The 22,073-nt window shown below is 40.9% G+C and overlaps 2 protein-coding genes across 8 annotated transcripts in view; one reads left to right on the plus strand and one right to left on the minus strand.

Moving 5' to 3' along the window:
• The first annotated feature begins 120 nt into the window (after positions 1–120).
• Positions 121–18,654, plus strand: si:dkey-110c1.10 (unconventional myosin-Vb). The gene is made up of 35 exons (XM_034216207.1): positions 121–147; positions 798–908; positions 1,125–1,293; positions 1,929–2,073; positions 2,228–2,384; positions 2,476–2,619; positions 2,736–2,817; positions 3,384–3,491; positions 4,055–4,167; positions 5,498–5,766; positions 6,246–6,327; positions 6,630–6,770; positions 7,278–7,409; positions 7,554–7,637; positions 7,731–7,847; positions 7,943–8,040; positions 8,163–8,249; positions 9,482–9,802; positions 10,197–10,353; positions 11,076–11,315; positions 11,673–11,882; positions 12,051–12,144; positions 12,238–12,386; positions 12,492–12,689; positions 12,942–13,042; positions 13,724–13,838; positions 14,109–14,214; positions 14,623–14,745; positions 15,334–15,485; positions 15,874–15,963; positions 16,125–16,257; positions 16,349–16,646; positions 17,151–17,325; positions 17,411–17,491; positions 17,562–18,654. Exons 1-35 carry the CDS (start codon positions 121–123, stop codon positions 17,721–17,723), a joined length of 4,971 nt encoding a protein of 1,656 aa, XP_034072098.1. The 3' UTR covers positions 17,724–18,654.
• The window catches only part of unc13a (unc-13 homolog A (C. elegans)), a 51,685-nt gene continuing 47,699 nt past the window's right edge, over positions 18,088–22,073 (minus strand). For 6 of the 7 annotated variants that reach the window (XM_034216206.1, XM_034216204.1, XM_034216201.1 and 3 more), the window contains one exon: positions 18,088–21,544. In XM_034216206.1, the coding sequence (XP_034072097.1) occupies positions 21,256–21,544 (289 nt within the window). In that variant the 3' untranslated portion in view covers positions 18,088–21,255. The remainder of the gene's footprint in view (positions 21,545–22,073) is intronic. The other variant, XM_034216203.1, reaches the window with a different exon arrangement.

Here is a 22,073-nt window from a genome sequence, read left to right on the forward strand (position 1 = left end):
AGTGGCTCTTCTGCAGAAGTGTGGAGGAAACTGACAGCTCCTTCAGAGGGACGTGTGGATGTTGCTCCTGTTGATTTAACCTCATAATGATATATACCTGCATGCTTTAAAGACGTTAAGATGACCTCACTGGAGCTATACAGCAAGGTAAGACTGGCTTAAATGTTTGTTTTTTCAAAACCTCTGAAGGGCTTACCATTAGTTCCTTTAACGAAGAGTACTGGTTATGATATAAAACATTACTAGGTCTGTGTGTATTCATAAGACATTATTTGTGTGTTAATCTTTGCCATTCATGTATTTTATAGAATATGTTTCAGTGCTCAAATGAAAGCCTTTCCTGATTTGTATCAACAGTTAACAGCTTTGGAGTTAAAACTTGTTTTAATCTTTCTATGTGTAAACTCATAAGAGTAGGAAATTGTAATATGTTGATTTAACCTTTATTTGTAAAAAGGGAAGAATAATAAGCAAATTACATATGTTTAGAAGTAGGTAATGGGTAATCCAATTTAGAGTAGGATGACCAGTGTTAATTTTTAACATCGTTTAGGAGCCTTTTATGCTGATGGCTGACAAATGCCTTTTCTGGGTGGGGCCAGGAAATTCATGTATCTTAAGCGTGTCAGAATAGAAAACAAAAAGCTGTAAAAAATCTCTTGTTTCTGGACTCCAAAAATGGTCTATAAAATGCAAAGTGTGTCAAACCTGCAGAATCTCTTCTCTTCTTTATTTAAATGTAAAAAAAAAATGGTGTGTCTGTTAATTTTGTTAAATCTAATGTGTTCCCTTGTTAGGGAGCAAGGGTGTGGGTTCCTGACCCGGATGCTGTTTGGGTGTCAGCTCTGCTCCTCAAGGACTACAGCCCCGGAGATAATAACCTGCTGCTACAGCTCTCTGATGGGGAGGTGAGACATGCTGTATCTTGATATTATCCACAAATCAATGTGAAGGCTCATGATCCTTATACAAAAGATGCTACACTCCAGTGCCTTCTATATTTTCATGAAACACTTTACATTTCCCATTAAAATAATTTCTATCTTCCTGATTTTCATTGACATATCTACACTGCAGCTAAGTACAAATGACAATAAAAGCCTTGAATCCTTCTCCATTGGAAGGAGGCCCATTACCCTTTGGCGTCCCCCTCTGATCTCCCCCCGCCGGGGAACCCTGACATCCTGGAGGGGGAGAACGACCTGACGGCTCTCAGCTTCCTCCATGAACCTGCTGTCCTGCACAACCTGCGGGTTCGATTCCTGGACTACAGCAGCATCTACACGTACTGTGGTGAGCTCTGAATGTGCAGACTCCAGAGAGAGGGAATTGGAGCTAAATAAGGGATGATTGCTCTACTTATAGTGGCCAACATTAGTCACAGCAGGTGTTTGAGATGTGTGCAACATGCAGCTCCTGGGTGCTTCTGTCTGCAAGATAACGGCTCATAATGATCGATATATTACTGTAGGTCAAAGGTTGAGGAGGGAACTCCCTCGCTGCTACTGTTTTAAGATGCAATTAAATGTTTCTGTCATTTAGATGATGCAAAGTGTTCTTAAAGTCACTATACCCAAAAATGGTTTTACTTTAATTCAAACTTTTGTAGTTTTGAGATGGCAACTTATGTTAGAGTTAGTTTAGTTGACAAAGGCATTGTGTTTTCTTGCGTCTGCTTAGTTCGATTAAGACTAAAACAGTGGCCTTTTGAAACTTAATCTTTTCTTATTTGTATTTTCGGTTGCACGGGGAATGCTTAAGTTAATACATGTACAATTAAAACATGTGTCATCTCTACTAAGACTTATATAAGTGCTTTTTCTATACAAATAAAAACACGCTCAATTTATTACAAAAACTGTATTTCTACATTATTATCCTATCAATATCCAGAGTATCTTACTGATGTGACTTTCCTGTCCCTCCAGGTATCGTGTTAGTGGCCATTAATCCCTATGACCAGCTGCCCATATATGGAGAGGAGGTGATCGATGCTTACAGCGGTCAGGACATGGCCGACATGGAGCCTCACATATTTTCTGTGGCCGAGGAAGCCTACCGCACCATGACCAGGTCAGAGGTCATGTGACAGCAACCAGAAACATTTCAACCATTATACATGTACAACCTACTTTAATTGCTTACACTGTACTGTAACAACCCCAGTGATGGTCTCAGCATAACTTCACTTTATGGGTTATGGTATTCATGGTATCTGTGTGTATAGGGAGGAGAAAAACCAGTCGATCATCATCAGTGGAGAGTCTGGCTCGGGGAAAACGGTCTCAGCCAAATTCACCATGCGATACTTTGCTGTGGTCGGAGGAGCGGCCCAGCAGACCAGCGTGGAGGAGAGGGTTCTGGCCTCCAACCCAATCATGGAGGTGATGGCCCATTTAACACATTTAGTTATTTAAAAAATAGTTTTTACCTGTCATTGATGTTTTTTTACAAAACACATGCTTTTACCTACAGTCTATTGGGAATGCTAAAACCACTCGCAATGACAACAGTAGTCGTTTTGGGAAGTACATCGAGATCGGCTTTGGCAGAAAAGGAGACATCATCGGGGCGAACATGAGGACGTATCTCCTGGAAAAGTCTAGGGTTGTCTTCCAAGTAAGTAAGCTTTATTGCATATGAATAATTTCCCATGTATTCTGAGGTTTAATGTAACTCATTTGTGTATTATGCATATGGTAATGAACATTTCTGTCTGTTTATGTGCATGTAAGGCATCAGCAGAGAGGAACTACCACATCTTCTACCAGCTGTGTGCCTCCAGAGAGTTGCCTGAAATGAGATCCTTTAAACTGGGTGAGACTTCAGAGGCATCCCCATCATTTATTTGTCTTGTAAAATGTTACTGTTGGGGAAATATTTTCCAAGGTCCATAACTTTGACCCAGTTTATCAGTTCAAACTGTCCTGACTGAGCACACGCACCTTGGCTGCTGTGCTCTCAGTGTTCTGTCTCCCTGTTCCTGCCTGTTGGCGTCAGCTGATAGAGGTGTTATGATTCTATCTTGTTATGCAGCATGTTGATTATTCTCTCTGAACTAGCTAAATACACGGGTCTGGGGTAGAGTTCTTCAGAATTGACGTGGCAACTCTACCGTGAAGTCAGAACCTCTGGCTCTTGGACTTGTGATGTGAATTCTCCGGCCGAAGCTCCTAAATAAACCATCAGTGTTTGACATCAAAGCTCCTGCTCTTCCCGTGTCTCCTTCATGAGTCGGTGACTCCCACTGCATTGCTACACAGAAGTTTCCCTTACAGTTACCATGTCTACACCTTTTCCATTCACTGAGTTCTGTATCTCTTGTATATATAACACTGTCCATGTTGCATGCAGCCTGACTGTGCTCTGTGTTTTTCCTCCAGATGCACCTGAGAATTTCCGCTACACCACCCAGGGAGGAGAGACGCAGATTCCTGGTACTGATGACCTGTTGGACCTGGAGCGCACTCGCAACGCTTTCACCATCCTGGGTAGAGTATGCTTACTCTCAGACACATACATAATTAAATATTGCATTCTATTTCAATGTAAATCATTGCTTTATTTTATTGTTATCTTATTATATTTGTATTACAATGTTCTTAATATAGCTCGCTATCTGTGTTCATTTTTACATTTTTGTTTTTTATTTGTATGTATGCACCACGACACCTAGTCAAATTCCTTGTACGTGTGAACCTGCCTGGTAATAAACCAGTTTCTGATTCTGATAAACACAGTCATGTTTCAATCAATTTAGAAGACATTACATTAACGTATATTCATGTCCACACTAATCTAACCATAACTATAAACACTACTGGTAGGATACTTACTCTAACTTGTCCATTGTCCCCATAATTAAGTCAAGTCCCCACAACTTGGCTGTAGAAACAGATTTATGTCCCCACAAGATTAGAAAATACAAGCTTTCTACACACACAAACATGTACACAATGCATCCACCTGTTCAGACATTAATGTGAATAAATCATGTTGTCAATGAATGAAGATAAATAATGCAAGATTATTGGTGTATTTGTTCATCATGCAGGTGTGCAGCCTGACCAGCAGATGGAGCTCTTCAGGATCCTGGCAGCTGTTCTGCACCTCGGAAATGTCAACATCCAGGCCAGTGGGAGAAATTCTGACCGGAGTTATATTGATGTAAGAAATACATTGATCTCTCCTCTCACTTGCAGTAATCTAGATCTTCTATAAATTCAGCAATCATTCAACTTCCTTCATCAGTGCATCTACTGTAAGGCAAGACAAGTTTATTTATACAGTACATTTCTAAACAATGTTTTTCAAAAGCATAATTGAAAACAGAGTGAAACAGAAACTCATTACAGAATGACATTTAGTACATTTAAAAAAACACACAAATTAAAACAAGCTAAAAATATAATAAGAATATAAAACAATTCAAGTTACAGTGCAGTGAAAGATATGAATAGTAATTTGATATGCCAGAATGCAGCGGCAAAAATGTAAGCCTTCAACCTGAATAAAAATGATAAGAAACTAAGATAAGATAAGAGAGTATATGAAAGATAAGATAATAAAAACTTGTGCAAACTTGAGTGGAAATATATTTTGGGGCCAATGTGCTACACAGCTGCATTCAACTTAAAGTGCACCTATCATGCTATTTTTAGGCAATAGCATAGGTCTCAGATACAAATATATAAAAAATATGTCTATGAAGTGTTTTGCTCAGAAAATACCAAACAGATCACCCATTCTAGCCATGCCTCATATCCCTCTATTTCACTTCCTGTTTCAAAAGTACTGAGTTTGGGTATAAAGCTTTAAAAAAAAAAAACATTTGAGAAAAAAGGAGGGGTCTGAGCTCATGTGGGACCCGGCAGCTACTGTCTAAACTAAATACTGCAGTGATGAAACGCCATATCATGGATTATCAAGGATTATTTCTGAAACAGTATGGAGCTCAAAGGCTTTCTCTCTTGCCGGTTATACCACAAGGTGAGTTCCTTTTTATTTCCTGCTTCTTCACACACATGCTCTCCAGTACAGGTTAGCTCTGAGTGTTAGCGATGCTAATGTAAACACAGACCATATTACGTCCAAAACAGTCGGGCATTGTTTCTGATAGCAACTTTCTGATTGTCCTGTGGGTCCACATTTCCGATATTACGTCATATCGGACGCAAATCTGGATCAGCTCCTACGTACCCCCGTTTTTTTGGGAGATTTGGGTACGGAGGAAAAGAGAGAGGGTTTTATTTTCTGACGCTGCGTGAGTTCCCTGACTCACCGGGGACACATATTTATGTATAAAAGACATCAAAAAGTGCATTTTGCATGATAGGTCCCCTTTAAACAAATCACAGCCAAAGATACATTAATAAATTACAAACAAAGACAATTCAAACACACAAGAAGAAGAAATACAAAACATTGCACATGCTTTGTGAGACAATACACAACAAATACATTGTCTATAGTCTCTGATTATTTAGTTTCTTCTCAGGCAGACGACCGCCCCCTGGCAGTCTTCTCTAAGCTGCTGGGAGTGGACGGACCTCAGATGGCCCACTGGCTGTGTCACCGCAGGCTGGCTGTGGGGGGGGAGATGCTGGTGAAGCCGGTGTCCGGTCAGCAGGCCTTAGAAGCCAGAGATGCCCTCTCCAAACACATCTATGGTCAGCTGTTCACATGGACTGTCCAGAGGCTCAACTCCGCCCTGCGCAGCCAGAAGGGACAAACCAAGTCCTTTATAGGGGTGCTGGACATCTATGGGTGAGAGATGAGCTCTGTGACACTGGATATGTATAATGTGTGTGCCTTATTACACAAAAACACTTACATGTAGTGCTATTTGTGAATGTAGATGGTTTTGGTGCCGAATTGTCTTGTCGAGTAGATGCATTCATCCTTCTGCTAGGTAGAGTTGGGTAGAAAGAAAATAGTTCCAGCATGAAAAAGCACTGCATCATGATTTCTGAAAAGAGACATCGCTTTTGAGTTTTTCAAATGTATTTTATATGTAGCTTTGAGTCCCAAAGGTCAAGTGCCATGAAGTTCCATTATATCCAAGAGAAGATATCACCAAAACTCTGCAACTCACACCAAAACGATCTAAATGGAAAAGTAACAATACATTAAAGAGGAAAACAATTGTGGTTTTCAGTTTAGAATAAACTGTCCTGTTATTTTTAACATTGTTGTTCATATCTTCAGGGTTTTATTTTCAAATCTAACTGATGATCTCTGTGCAGGTTTGAGACTTTTGACCGGAACAGTTTTGAGCAGTTCTGTATAAATTATGCCAATGAAAAACTGCAACAGCAGTTCAACAGGGTAAGTCACTTCACAGGAAAACATGTGTTTCTCCCCCTATGTGTATTGGTGTTTACAGGTAGACTCATTATTCTTGAACATGCCAGTAGCAAAATCATTCTTGTTAAACTCCTCAGGGAATCAGCCCAAAACAAGCACATACTGTCTCTCTGCGTGATGATCTGTTTCAAAGCAAAGCTAGCTTCACTGTGTTGACCATATTTATATCGTCTGCCTCCTTTAACTTTCTGTCGAGAGCCATTGCAATTTCTTTCACTCAATCTTTTTGAAGTTTTATATTTATATTGTGTGTTCGTCCGCAGCATGTGTTCCACTTGGAGCAGGAGGAATACATCCGGGAGGAGCTGGCCTGGAGCCGGATCGAGTTCAGTGACAATCAGCTGTGCATCAATCTGATCGAGGGGCAGCTGGGCTTGTTCGATCTGCTGGACGAGGAGTGCAGGGTCAGTGCTGCTGTCTCCCTCTCTCATCTGTCTTTTCCTATCTCCTTCACATTCGGCTCAATCTACACATTCAAATTCATATCTTTAACTGCACTGTAACTTGTATTCATGTATTTTTTCTTTTAATGTTTATTTTATAATTTTTTCTTTTTAATTACTGGTTTCAAATGCCATTTTCTTAATGTCTTTCATTTTTGTAAAGCACTTTGAATTGCCTTGTGTTGAAAGGTGCTATATAAATACACTTGCCTTGTCTTGCAAGTGTTCATCTCACTGGCTTGAGTCAAAATAAATAAAAATAAAGCCTTTTTTTGTTTCACAGCATGGAAATGTGCAGTGTTACAACAGCGATGGGACAGTGCTGATTAAAGGCAAAAATTAAATAAGAAAACATATGAAATAAAATAGTATTCCGTATGTTTTGCATATGAGCATTGTGATTGAACATGAGCATTGATAATCTGTTAATCTTTAGTCTCTGTGGTAATTGTCTGTGTTACTCACCAGATGCCCAAAGGGTCAGATGAAAGCTGGGTACGGAAGCTGTACGACCAACACCTGAGCAGCAAGCCCCACCCTCACTTCCAGAAGCCCCGCATGTCCAACAGCGCCTTCGTCGTTCTGCACTTCGCTGACACGGTGAGTGAGGAAGGTCAACACAGAGAAACTCTAGGAATACCGTTCGTCTTTGGACTGTAGGATAGTTCCCCAATGAGAATATGTGAACATGTCTCTTTTTCTAGTTTATGTTATTTCTAATGACAGTTTTCCTTTTTTCATCAGGTGCAATATGAATGTGATGGCTTCTTAGGAAAGAATCGAGACACAGTCTTTGAGGAGCTCATTAACATCCTCAGAGCAAGTCAGGTAGATATTTTCTATGTATTCTATTTAATTTAGTTTCTATGTGACTTTGTGACCACTGACTTTTCTCTGTGTGTGTTGTCATGTGTGTGTCAGTCCGAGCTGGTGGCTGAGTTGTTCCAGCAGCAGGGAAACGCTTCCTCTGTGGCTAATGGAAGTGTTCGCTCAGGAAAAAGAGCCACCAGAGAACATAAACTGACAGTGGGTTTCCAGGTGAGCTGGTATGACTTTCATCTTCTAATCACTTCATTTTGCATGCAGCAATTTGTCTGTAACGTTTTGTTTTGTTTTCATTGTGTTGGTGTCAGTTCCGACAGTCCCTAGAGATGCTAATGGACACTCTGAACAGCACCACTCCTCACTATGTCCGCTGTATTAAACCCAACGATCTCAAAGAACCATTTATGTATGTCTTTGTTCTCCACAAAATTGTACATTTATGCAATTTGAATTTGTGTTTTTTTTCTGACACTGATGTGAGCACACAGCAGCATGACATCCTTTTCTTGTTCCATTGCTTTTTCTTAGGTTTGACCCCAGGAGGACGGTCCAGCAGCTGAGAGCCTGTGGGGTGCTGGAGACAATTCGTATCAGTGCTGCAGGTTTTCCATCCAGGTACTGAATATTTCCTAGACATCAAATCATATACTCTGCAAATTGATGCAAAGAAAATTATATTGGAGAGGATATTAGGAGTTGCCATTCGCCTCTTCCTCTTTATTGATGAAAAAAACACGTGGAACAGAGTTGTTTCTTAAACACTTTAATCTTACAGGACTTTACTAGGGATTTCTATAACTACAGCAATTTGTCGTAACTAGACCATTAACTTCAAGTTCTTTTTTATTAAAATGATTACTACCTTTTAAGCAGCATTTGTTTTCGTTTTTTGCTATATGTTCTCACAATTTACTTTTAATGTTTTAGAGACATAAAACATGCTTGAGATACATGAAAATTATTTATTGACTTCCAGTATTTTTTAATTAAGCTAATAGTATACATAGTGTAAATAGTGTGGTTTTGTTGCTCATCTTTAAACAATAAAACCATCTCTCAAATCTCAAATGTACAAGTTTCATCAAACGCACCAACATGAAATAAAAAGGGTAAAAGTGTAACTAAATACTGAAAGCATATTAGTATGAATAATCAGTACTGTAATATGTCTCTTTATATATTACATTTTTTTAAATGTTCACTTCAGTGACATAATAACTACAGTAAAAATAATGTCAAGTTAATAAAGATTGGACCAAAAGAAAAATAGGCCTACTATCCTCCTATAAGTATAAAGCTGTTTTCTTTAAAGGTCACCTATTATGCAAAATCCACTTTTCCATGTCTTTCATACATCAACATGTGTCTCCTCTGTGGAAAGACATTCTGAAAGTTTCAGGAAAAAATATTCTCTCACTTTTTGTCCTGATCCATTTATATAAAAACCTGTCTGAAAATCAGATTTTGGCCACTTTATGATGTCATAACGATTTTTTTGGCTTGTGTAACTATTAGCCAATCACCAACCAAGGTAACCCCCCCCCCCCCCCGAACTTATCACCTGAATCTCCTCCTAGAGCACCATTGTGTTCTTTTTAACCAAATATCTCTCAGAGGGGCGTGGGGAGGGGCTCCTTATTTTCATCTAAAGTAATAGACACAGAATCAGCACTTTTGAAACAAGGCTGAAACAGAGGGGATTATGGGATGCTGCAATGATCTGTTTGGTATTTGGAGCCAAACACTTCAGAGACATGTTTTGTATTTATCTGAGACCTATAATATATCGCTAAAAAACAGTATAATAGGAGACCTTTAAGATTTCCATCCCAACTCTTTATCTCCAGGTGGACGTACGAGGAGTTCTTCTGCAGGTACCGCCTCCTGCTTCACGGTCCCCTGACCCAGGATCAGGCTCAGGCCTCCTGCAGACTCACCCTGCCTCGGCTCATCCCGGACCCGGACCAGTACTGCTTCGGGAAGACCAAAGTGTTTTTCCGGGCCGGTCAGGTGGCTCTCCTGGAGAGGCTGAGAGCGGAGAGGCTGCGTGTCGCCGCGGTGATCATCCAGAGCCGGGTCAGAGGATGGCTGGGCCGGGTCAGATTCACCCGGATCAGCTGGGCGACCGTCACCATCCAGAGATACTGCAGAGGAGCTCTAGCCAGGCGGTGAGGAGAGGAAATTTAAATGTTTCTTTATCAAAGTAAACCTCACTTTTTCTTTTTTAAGTGACAGATCTTTAGGGACAAATGTTGTTTAACCTCACAATATACTTTCTATTACTGTACCTTTCAGTGGTAGAAAACGATTTTTTCCCCAGTATTTTTATAAACATTTACTCTAAAGGGTTGGTTAAAGATTTTTGCGATGATAATAGTTTTATGTTTCAAAGTATTGAGTAGGTGAGCTACAATGCATTTTACACTGCACAATATTCTGTAAATAACCATAAAAGTAGTGCTAGTTTTGTTATTTTCTTAATTTTTTGTTCATTTTGTAAATCCTCAAAAAAGAAATTGCCAGATAAATACTTAATTGTCCCATTCATCCTCCTGGCTGCAGACTGGCCCTGACTCTGCGCTACACTAAGGCTGCTCTAGTGATCCAGAAGACGTACCGCATGGTGGCCGTCAGGCAGCTGTTCCTCATGATCCGACAGGCCACCATCACCATCCAGGCCTTCAGCAGAGGAACCATGGCCCGCCGCAGATACAGACAGGTCAGCACATTACAGCCTTAATCATTACTACACTTACACTTACTGCTTGAGTAGATCTCTAAAAAGCAACCTCCACCTGCGTATTTCAAATGGTCTTTCGTCAGCACTTCTTTAAACGTTTGATTATGTTCTGTTTACGATAGAAGTTAAATGTAGTTACACAGTTAAAATATAATTAATAGTAGAAATACTTTCGTCTTAAAATCCTCCATTACATTTCAAAATCAAAAATTCTAAATGTTGCTTAAGTCAAAGTTTAAAAGTACTATCAGCTAAATGTACCTAAAGTATTCGAAGTAAACGTACTCAGTATGCACAATAGCTCTTTTCAAAGTATTATCTTATTATAGGATAGCATATTATTCTGCTTTTATCATTAACAAATACATGTAATAGCATTTACATTTTCTAGTTAGTCAATGTTGACCCATAATCTTTAGTACAGTGGTACTGTACTAAACGTATAATATTAAAACAAAATCTGGTGTTTTATTTGTATAGCCACTAATAGGAAAACGACTTTATAAGTAGCTTCTAATTATTATTGTTAAATAAACGTAGCTGAGTAAAAAATATGAATTTTGCAGCTTAAATGTAGGGAAGTGGAATGACAAAATAGAATAGTACCTAATTACATTACTTTACCAATGTAATTAATTTCATTCCACCCCTAAGTATATATATATAACCTCAGTTAACAGTCTAAACTCTTTCCTCCTCAGGTGTTGGTGGAGCGTGCTGCTGTGCTGCTCCAGGCGAGGGTGCGTGGGTGGATGGCGAGGCGGGCGTACAGGCGGGTTCGTGCGGCGGTGGTGTTCATGCAGTGCTGCGCGCGCCGCAGGGCCGCCAGGAGAGAGCTGATGAAACTGAAGACAGAGGCCCGATCCGTGGAGAAGTTCAGAGAGCTCAACAAGGGCATGGAGGTCAAACTGATGCAGCTGCAGCTCAGAGCAGACCAGGAGGTGTGTGAAGGGAGTTTGGTCCTGTGTTATGATCCTTGGAAAATCAAATATCTCTAGTATAAGCATAAGGGTTAAGAGGAATTTCTGTATGTTTTACCGAGGGGAAGAGGAGGTTTGAAACGCTGGCCATGTGGGGTTTTATTGTCCAAAATGCTTGACTCAAAGTTGTGCTGTCCTGTCTCTCTCCAGCTGTCTATAAGGCTCTTAGATACATTATGTGCGTGCAAGGATCCCAAGTGGTTCAGACCAACAAACGTCCTTGTTGATAGACATTTATTTTTACACTTGTTTCTGATTTTGTTCTCTCTCAAGTAGTCATTGTATTTCATATTCAAAGTTGAGTTTGTTTGTGTCCAGGCCAGGGAGGCTGCAGCTTTGAGAGAGACGCTGCACGCCGAGCGAGAGGCCGGCAGCGCTGAGCTGGAGGCTTTGAAAGTGACGGTACAGAAAATGGAGAGCCAGAAACAAGAGAAACCTCCACCCTGCCCCGTCATCAGCGAGAAGGAGGTGGAGGAAAGGAGGAGAGCTGAGGAGAAAGCTGCACAGGACATCCTGCAACTCACACAAGTAGGCCTACTGAGCAAAGACTTTCTTCACATAGTATGTTACCCTGTGCTGGTGCTTGTGTTCTCATTGCATGTAAAGAATAAACAATGTATTTTCCCTGACCATGTTTTACAATCTTAATTTATAGAAATGTTAATTAGTTATTCTCAATCTCCCATATTCCTTAAGGAGTTGCAAGCCCTGCAGAGAGAAAAGGACAGTTTCTGCAAAGAGAAAGAGGATCTCTCTGCTCGCTTGTTTGAACAAGAACAAGCACAAGAAGGTAGTTATTCTCTCTTTGCAGCATGACACATACTGCATACTTCAAAGGTGATCCCTGGGTGTTTTTCCTCTCTCTGTGTTTCTCTCTGTGCAGAGTGTGTGCAGCAGGCTGTGTCTCAGGCGAGTGCATCTCTGAGGGCGGAGCTGGATGAGGAGAGGAGGAAGTACCAGGGTCTCCTGAGAGACTTCACCAGACTGGAGCAGAGATACGACAACCTCAGGGAGATGAGTCTGCTCACCGAGGTTCATAACTACACCTACAGACACGGTTAAATACTCGTACAGAAATACTATTTTGGTCTAAAACTCCCTCTTGGTTGCTTTGGGTATTTTCTCTCTTCTCAACAGGGCACCAAAGTCCACAGAAGGACGGACTCCACTCAGAGTCTGAGTTTAGAGCTCCCCTCTCCCTCTACCGCCCTGCTGTCACCCTTCTCATCATCCTTCTCATCATGCTTACCCTCCCCAGAGGAGGTCCGCAGGGTCAGCGTGACTTCTCCCACCCTGGAGCGGAGAGAGTCAGTGTGGAGCTTCCAAACACCAATGGTGAGAGTGTAGGAGTTGGAAGAGAAATATCACAAAACTTGCCTAAAGTTTGGTAGAAAAAACATTTTATGAGCATTATTAAACAGAAACATATTTTCTACCCACAAAAAGAAAAGAAAAACTCTACTATAACTCACATATAAATAAACATCATACTTGGTAACGCTGAATCTAGGCTTGCCTGCTTTTGAACTTGCAACATTATTTCGTCAGATCAGACAGTAATGTTCCACACTGTGTTTGCATTGACAGGATCAGCTGATGGTGAGCATGGACGTGGCCAGAGACCCGGCTGTGAAGATGAAAGTAGAGGACCTGGCACATGCTTACGATGCTGTTCGAGTGGCCAACAAGTCAGTCTGTTACCTGTGTATCAACTCGCTTCTCCTCAAATTCTATGCTGTCATTTATATATGATGTGACTCAGGAGTTAGAGTGATTGTCCACGAGTCAGAGGGTCGGTGGTTTGATCCCTGGCTCCTGCAATCAATGTGTCAAAGTGTCCATAAGCAAATCACTAAGCCACAAATGAATGTCAACGGTGTGTGAATGTCATGAACGTTTTGGAAGCAGATACTTTGTTAATCCTTTCACCACTACAAGCAACAGTTACAAGCTACGCTAGCCGCAAGCTAGTCTGCACAAGCTACGCTACAAGCTACGCTGAAAGCTGTAAGTAAGCCACAGAACACCAAGAGAAAACATCATGCCTGGAGATAGACACAAAGGACGATGCCGTAAACGAGGGACCCCCTCAAGACCGTCATTGACAGTCATATCTGTGACAGAAATGTGTTCAGCTGTGTGGCAAGCCCTGTAACTGACAGCCTTGTGGACACGATAAGAAGAAGTTAATCCTTTGTACATTTCAAAGCCTCTGCTGCTGTATGAATGTGCATGATTAGGTCAAGGCTGACATGTGTTGTAAAAGTGCTTTGAGTGGTCTAGTAAAGCTCTATATAGATGCAGTCCATTTACTGCATTTCACTGTATGAACTCTGGTATCCTGTTGTATCTCTCCCCTTGTCTGTCAGACTCCTGGAGAGCCAGCTGCGCAGTCAGAGCCGTCACAGGGAGGAGGAGCTGGAGGCTCTGAGGGGCCAGATCAGTGCAGCTAGCTGTGGCTCTTCCTCTGCTGCAGGGCCACAGGTAGAAGAAGAAAAACACTTCTGCTAAAAAAACGATGTATACGTTTAGGAAAAAGGGTCATTATGCTACCATCTTCCCAAAAGTCCCTTCCTACTTTCCTCTCTTTGACTTAATCACATGCAGTCTATAAAGTAAGAGCTGGATTTTGGCTGCTTGTAATCCTGATGAAAAGTTCAAGCTTTTTCTGTTTCTACTAGGTCAGTGTGCTTTTAGAGCATTAGCTTTACAGGCCAAACAATCCTAAATGCAAGTGTGTGTTTGTGTGTGAAGGAGCTGCAGGAAGTACTAGAGGCCAAAGAGCAGGAGTGTGTGAGACTGAGGAGAGAGCTGAAGGAGCTTAAAAAGACAGTGTCGCTCAGACGACTCCTGACACAAGGTACGGTTTCATCAGGAGCTTACATTCAGAGCTTTTGGTTTGCCATGCACGTTCAGATTTAATATGTTTGGTGGGTTTTCTTCATCACTGAAAGGGATTAATGAAATATAACGTTTAAAAATGTTTTTTACATATGACTTCTCTTAATGCATTTTTATGACATCATAGTATATAGCTTTATTTTGATCATTTATTGAATGATGTTGAACCATAGTTAAGAGCAGATGAGTCAACACTAATTATATCATTAGATCAAAAGTTCACATAAATAAAGGGCCTTCATGATACTGCCCTTTTTATCTCAAGAGGGTAATGCAGTCCAACATTACATTATTTAATGTTCTCCCCTGTCTTTTTAGTTTTTGCTGGTGCTGTTGTTTAAGTTGTTTGTGTTGTGATGTTTTCCAGTTCTCCCGTCAGCGTTCACTGCAGAGACTTCCTCCTGTCCTTCCCGATCAAAGCCAGCAGCCACTGGTTTGCTGGAGTGCAGAAAGAAGGATGAAAACAAGCTCATTAAAAACCTCATCACAGGTGAGAGAGTACACAACAAACATACACAACTATATGTTTTAATACGTAAGCTTTCCTGCTTTTTAAAAGGGCTTTAATTATAAATGACTTCCTATAATCGTATAATATTGGCGAAAAATCCAATCGGGGGATGTTTTTTAACTTATTTATTCATGAAAATAAATTACAAACCATACTCTGCCTATGTATACAATGAAGCCTGTGGGACTTTTTCTTGAAGCAGTTGAATTAACACTTGTATAATAGAATAATCTATATTTTATTGAATCATTTGAGAGCTTGAACTCAACCACCAGTAATATATTTTTAGAATTTAATTATTCAAGAGTGCAATATTTTCTTCATTGGTATTTGTACTGCTTTAAACAAGCATCCATCCTTATTTTATTTGCAGTTTAGGACTGCATCATAGTGAATCCTTGGAGGAAATGTGCCGTTATCATTTGCTTATTTGAAATATACATCAACAACAGAAGAATGTGTATGAGGATAATGTGACACAGAATGACATTTGAACGTCCACTACTTGATCTGTAGCTGACACGTCTGACCTTGTACCCTCTGCTGCTCTCTCTGTCTGTGGAGCAGACGTCCGTGTGGACAGCGCCCTCTCTGTTCCTCCCGGCCTGCCTGCCAGCGTCCTCTTCCTCTGTGTCCGTCAGGCGGACTGCAGCGGGGATCAGACGCAGGCCCGCTCCCTCTGCAGCGCCGCTGTCACCGCCATGAAGGCTGCTCTGAAGGTAACCCCGTTCTGAGTCTGCTTGGTGCACCATATGGTGGAGGTTTAATGTGTAAGGGTGGAGCGCATCATGCCACTTACAGAGAAGTATGGACAAACTGACTTTGAACCACTTTCAAGTCTTGTTGCAGAGGTTTTGGACCAACTATCTGGCCCCTAAGGAAAAAGATAAATGCTCGATTTAACATATATTAGAGGAATTTCACCTTCAGTTTCTACAGAGGTGGATAATAAAGTAAATATAATCCAATACAAAATAAATCACACAGCAAAGCCCATCGAGCTCTTACAGATATACCCAATAGCACTGAGAATGTTATCATTTCATCACATTTCTGTCAATCTCCATGTGATAATATAACCTTTTTCCATCCGGTCTGTCCCTGCAGAAACACAGTAAAGACGTAGACATGACAGCTCTGTGGCTGAAAAACGCCTGTCTGCTGCACGACCTGCTGCGCCAGCACTCCCCGAAACAGGTAGGATAATCATGTTTTTACTATTCAATTCTCCTACCATATTTATGTTTATAAGATGACACACTAAAGCCAATTCTTAGAGTGTGTAAACTTGCCAGTAGATCAGATTCTGATTAATTGATTCCAAGTTACCTGGATGAATGCATTGATTACTTTTTCAGACCTTTGACTCGGACGACCTAGCTCCTCTGACCGTTGATCTGAGTGACTTGATCCGTGCCCTGAGTGACCTCTGCATCCAGGCCTATCAGCAGCTCCTCTCCATCACTGAAAAGCGCCTGCAGAACATCATCGGTACCGCTATAATAAAGACAACACTGATGCTATGGGTCTCTACCCTCCACTTTCTCCTCTCATCTGCCCTCCTGCTGCCTCTTCCCTTTAGTCCCTGCTATGCTGGAGAGTGAGACCATCCCCGGTCTCTCTGTCTCCACGGTGAAGTTGGTAGCGTCCAGAAAGCGAGCCGGCTCTGACCCCCAGCCTGTGGGAGGCGATGCTCCCTCGATGGCGGCGGTGCTGAGGGAGCTGGGGGCGCTGCACACCGCCCTGTCCCATCAGGCTCTGCCCCCCTCTCAGATGGAGCAGGCCTTCCACCAGCTCACCTACTTCATCTCCGCCTCCGCTCTCAACAGCCTGCTGCTGAGGAAAGACATGTGCTGCTGGAGCCGTGGCATGCAGATACGGTAGAGAAATACGCTGATACAGTATATATACACATATCATATTATAGTATATGTTCATTAAGATATGCTATACTATAAATGTCTGAAAGAAAAGTTCAAAAAGGTTGATGTGTCATAAAAGTGTCTTAATACAATGTCTTGAACACGCCATATAAGAAGTCACACTAAAAAAAAAGTAATTGTACAGTATGTCATAAACATGTAAAAAAAAGTCATCTTATGTCATACAAGTATTGACATGACATTTGTGTAGCATGCATATATAACACTATTATAACTTGCCTTTTTGGACGTATTATAGTATAACATTTTTATGATTTCAATGACATACTGTACTATACAATGACTTTTTTATGGAATTGTATATGACCCTTTTTTATAATTTAATTTAATTTTGTCCCGCTGTGCTTGTATCATTGTATTCACCCCATTGAGAGGATGTTATCTTAGTAAACATATTTGATAACTGTTTAATCAGCCTGTTTTTTTGCTATTCTCACTAAGCTATAATGTGAGTCTGCTGGAGGAGTGGCTGCGGAGCAAAGAGCTGCAGGCAGGGGGCACTGTTGCCACACTGGAGCCCCTCATCCAGGCGGTTCAGCTGCTGCAGGCCGGGAAAAAGAGCGAGGCGGATGCAAAGGCCCTCGTTCAGACCTGCACTGCCCTGTCCAGCCAGCAGGTGGGTCTACGTCTGTTTTTGGCCTAATAGGAGAAAAATGCAGTTAAAGTATAATTTATTGTATAATATCGGTTTTATTTTACAGATTGTGAAGATCCTGACCCTCTACACGCCCCACAGTGACCTCGATGAAAGAGTCACACTGAATTTCATCCGTACTGTCCAGGTAATGTCTCAATCCTGCATGTTTTTAATGATTTAATCAGTGTTTCTCATGTGAGTTGTCTCTCTTCCAGGGTCTTCTGAAAGGCTCCTCTGACGGCCAGCCTCCGCAGCTCCTCATGGATGTGAGACGAGTGTTTCCTGTCACATTTCCCTTCTCGCCTCCTGCCGCCCTCCACGCTGAGCAGTTAGTCATCCCAGACTCCCTCAAGATCTCCTTTCTACGCAGAGCCTAGAACAGCATGCCCTTGTCAATTAAAAATGTGGTAATTTTGTATCTAATTTGAACTTCCAACCTATTTAATGTAGTCCTTTGAAATGTAAATAACTTCCAGGAGGTGTTGTGAACCTAATTCCTGATTTTTGTATAGTGGCACTTACCTTGTTTAATTAATATGTTAATTATCAGTGGATTAGTGACTGAACTGCAGAAGGTCACAGGTTAATCATGTAAATCTTAGATAACTAAAACAGTATGAAGAGGAGTTGCTTAAGCAATGTCGTAAAGATAAGGATACAATTAGGCAATGATGTAGTCAGGATTAGCAAATGTGCAGATATATCTTGGTGCATTTTGAAAGAAATAGCAATGACATTAAGCCTTTTTTCATATTTTATTGGAAGCAGAAACACAACGAGACTGCAGTCCCAGTAACCTCAACCCCCAATAAGAACAACCAGAATAAAAAAAACGCAAAAAATTAGAAACATCTCGTGTATAAAAAAATTCTCATGCGAGTACTTTGTATCACTACACATCATCAGTAATATTTATATATTCACAAACATTTGAAAAATAGAAAACAATAATGAATATCAAAATAAAAGGAGACAACAATTGGCAATTTAACATCAAGTAGTTATGCGTGCTGGCACAATACATTTTTTTCTTTTTAGTTTCATTGTTCCTATCATGCACTTTTTCTGGCAGTACAGGACTGTCTGAGCAGCCGTCTGTCTGCGTGGCCGGGTCAGCAAGACAGGACAGATCATGCATGTCTGTCTGTGTGCTTTTCTTTGTGCTTCTACATTTATACTCGTCCTTAACTTCTGTGTTCAAGTGTGTACATGCCAATTCAACACCCCAACACGCAAACTAACCCTCTGAGGGAGGAGACTGAAGTATCATTGTCAACAGCAATAAATAAAGATAATTTTTTCGTGGCATTTCCAGCTATGTGACAGTTGTGTACCTGTTTTTTAAAGTTATTAAAAGACGTGTGCAGAGGTCCTTTGTAAACGTTGTACTCACCGGAAAGGGACAACATGTTTAAATGTAGTTTACTTAAATAGGTAGATGGGTTATTTTACTTAAAGTTAGAAGCTAGCAGTTTGTTCATTTGGCTCTTAATCGAGAAAATCAAATGATCCAATTGGCTTGTTTTCCATCGCCAGTGTGTACATGGTCTTCATATATCTTTCGTTTATAGCTACATATCCAAATTGGGCACCCACACACACAAAACCGTCAACTGCACCCAGAGCAAATATTCAAGTCTACAAAAGAGCAGCAAACTTCACTTCACATAGTCTGACGTGTTTCGAGCTATTTACGACGCCCAACGACAATAATCGATCTCTCCGTTCCAGATTAATTTCCTCAGCGCTGAAAGGCTGTACAAACGAATCTCAGACTCTAATCAGCTCTACTACAGCTGCGACATTTGGCCCATTACGAGAGACAGCATGTACAACATATCAGACAAACACTTGCTGATATAATAAGAATAATCCACAATGTAAACATTATAAGACTGCTTTGAAAATTACTCATCGACATAGATTTTTATAGACTAGATGCATAGAGTTCAGTTCTTACACTTTGTTCAAAAGAGGGGTCCTGTTAAACATTTACAAACGAGTGCTTTGGGGGGGGGGGGGGGGGGAACTTAAAAAAGAGGCAGAAATAGAAAAAACTAACAACACCCTGTAGATTTTCTTCTTTTTTAAAACAGCCTGGATGCTTCTTTTTTTTCCTTCACGACAAACATACACATCTCGTATATATAAATAAACCAATCAATCTTTTAAAAAACGGGCATTCATGAAAATAGAATTAAGAGTCATGCTGGACAGTCAATTCAAACACTTAGTTTTAACATATCTCTAGGATGAATTGAAGCCTCGATGTGAAATTCCTGTCATTTTAAAAGCAATTTCTGGACAATAAACGAGATGATCGGAGTATAGATGTGTTATTATGGGTGCAGTAAAGACCCTGTGCTTCTAGATTTCCACACTACATCTCTACTAAGCTGTAGGCCCCCTTTTAAATGTCAGATCCAGACCTGGTGTGCTCTGGATCTGCAGCCCTTTATCAGAGGTCTGGCTTCTAGGTATCAGGGTTATAGCACCTGCAGCTGAGGGATCATGGGTAATCACTTACTCATGCTCTTCATGTGGTGCGATGTGGTTTTTTACAACACACATAGATATTTTGCCTCAGAGCATTTTACCATTGGCAGTCAAGATTTGTCATCCTCTTTCATGACCCGCTCACACACCCAGTACAGGGCAGTTGGGAATGTGTACAGTAGCACAAAAACAAAATGTAAATCCCCCATCATAAGATATAAGAACGATCCTCCCTCGAGTAAAAGACACTTTGTAAATCCTCTAAAATCTAATCTGAATGTGAACCGTGTGAAGTTCTTAGCTTGTGATGGCTTTCTGTGATTATATTTGCAGGTAACAGGCAACACGGGCGGCTACATGATGTCAACAGTGGAACATTTTACAAACACACATCATGAGCTCCACACATGCTCAAAAACACACACACACACACACACACACACACACACACACACACACACACACACACACACACACACACACACACACACACACACACACACACACACACACACACACACACACACACACACACACACACACACACACACACACACACACACACACACACACACACACACACACACACCACACACACACCACACACACACACACAGAGATGAATCACAGTGCTTGAAGGCGTGTTTTCATCAGATTCATCTCTCCATCAAGACGATACGAGGGTCAACGAGACAGAAGGCATTGAGGGTGTCAGGCAGTGTGCTCTGTTACCGGGTAGACGGACAGAAAGACAGACTAGGACAATCTTTCAAATCCCACGCATCCATTGAACAATCCTGCATAAAACTTTACATATGTCCTTCATATATTGTATATTATGATATATTAAATTATTTGAATATAAATACAATTTGGAAAATAACTATAAATAAATATTTAAATTATCTCTGTTCCCCTATCTGGAATGTTTTAGGCCTTTTTCAGTCATTGTTTTTAATTGGTCAGTTGTGCTTAGGGCTGGTCCTATACTTCAGCGATTATCTGTTGGCACTTGGAAACCAAAATATGAAAGGCTACAATATATTTTCTTAACTAGTAAATTGAGGTGTATGTGTGTTAATGGCGTGACTAACCTCTACAGACAGAGGAAAGTAGATATAAGCTGTATGATTAAACTCTATGTCATTTTTCATCAAAAGGATGGCTGATAATATCTGCACCGTTAAAGACACGGGTGCGTTTTTAAGGAAAATTAAAGATGAGTTGTTCAGCACTGTACTCTACCTACTGACATGGGTGTATTTACAGCACTGGATGTGTGGTGACTGTTATCTGTGCTTTTACAAAACTGGATCAGCAGGGCAGTGGCTAGCAGAGGCTCAGGAGAGCTCCAGGGCAGTAGGTATCAACGTCTGGTTGAGCTTCAAACATTTTAAAAACTAATTGTGTCTTTTAGCTGCGGCCTTCCTCTGCCGAGCGCTGGTCCGACTTGAGCTTGACGAACTCCTTGGCCACGTCGTCGTTGTTGCGTTGGGAGAGGATGCGCAGGACGGTGAGGCCCGTCTCGTCCATGTTGATGCGTTTCCCCAGCGGCAGCCAGCAGGCCACGCTGCCTTTGGAGGCCATGTCCTTCAGCTGCAGGACGGCCATGCCCACGGTGCGGTCCTCTCGCGCGAAGCAGTAATCCTTCACACACACCTGCAGCTCGTAGCACTCAGGCCCCACCTCGCTGCTCAGCGTGCTGCAGAGGACAGGATGTCATCTCATCACAAATGTTCTACAGGCCCTATGTCATTTTTTTCTTATATTTTTGATGTACTATACAATGTAGTTTCTTTTTTTCTTTATTCGATGTGTTTTTTCTCATATTTTCTACATACCATATACTTTTCTGTGTCTTTGTTTTTCTGATAATTTCAACATACTGTACTATGTTGTTTCAGAGGAGAGGATTTCATCTCATCACACAGGTTCTACATGCCCTATTTTCTGATATCTACCACATACTTTATGTCGTTTTTTTCCTTATATTTTTTATGTACTATACAATGTAGTTTTAAAAAAACTAATTCCACATTCTATACTATGTGCTTTTCTCATATTTTCAACATACCATATACCTTTTCGTATATATTTGACATTTCATACTATGACATTTGTTCTGATATTTTGAACTTAATATCTTGTCATCTTTCCTGATTTTTTCGGTATACTATACTGTGTTGTTTTTTCGACATACTATATTATATGTTTTTTAAGGCATAATATAC

The sequence above is a fragment of the Gymnodraco acuticeps genome, unplaced genomic scaffold (genome assembly GCF_902827175.1).
Source record: "Gymnodraco acuticeps unplaced genomic scaffold, fGymAcu1.1, whole genome shotgun sequence".
NCBI classification, from domain to species: Eukaryota; Metazoa; Chordata; class Actinopteri; order Perciformes; family Bathydraconidae; genus Gymnodraco; species Gymnodraco acuticeps.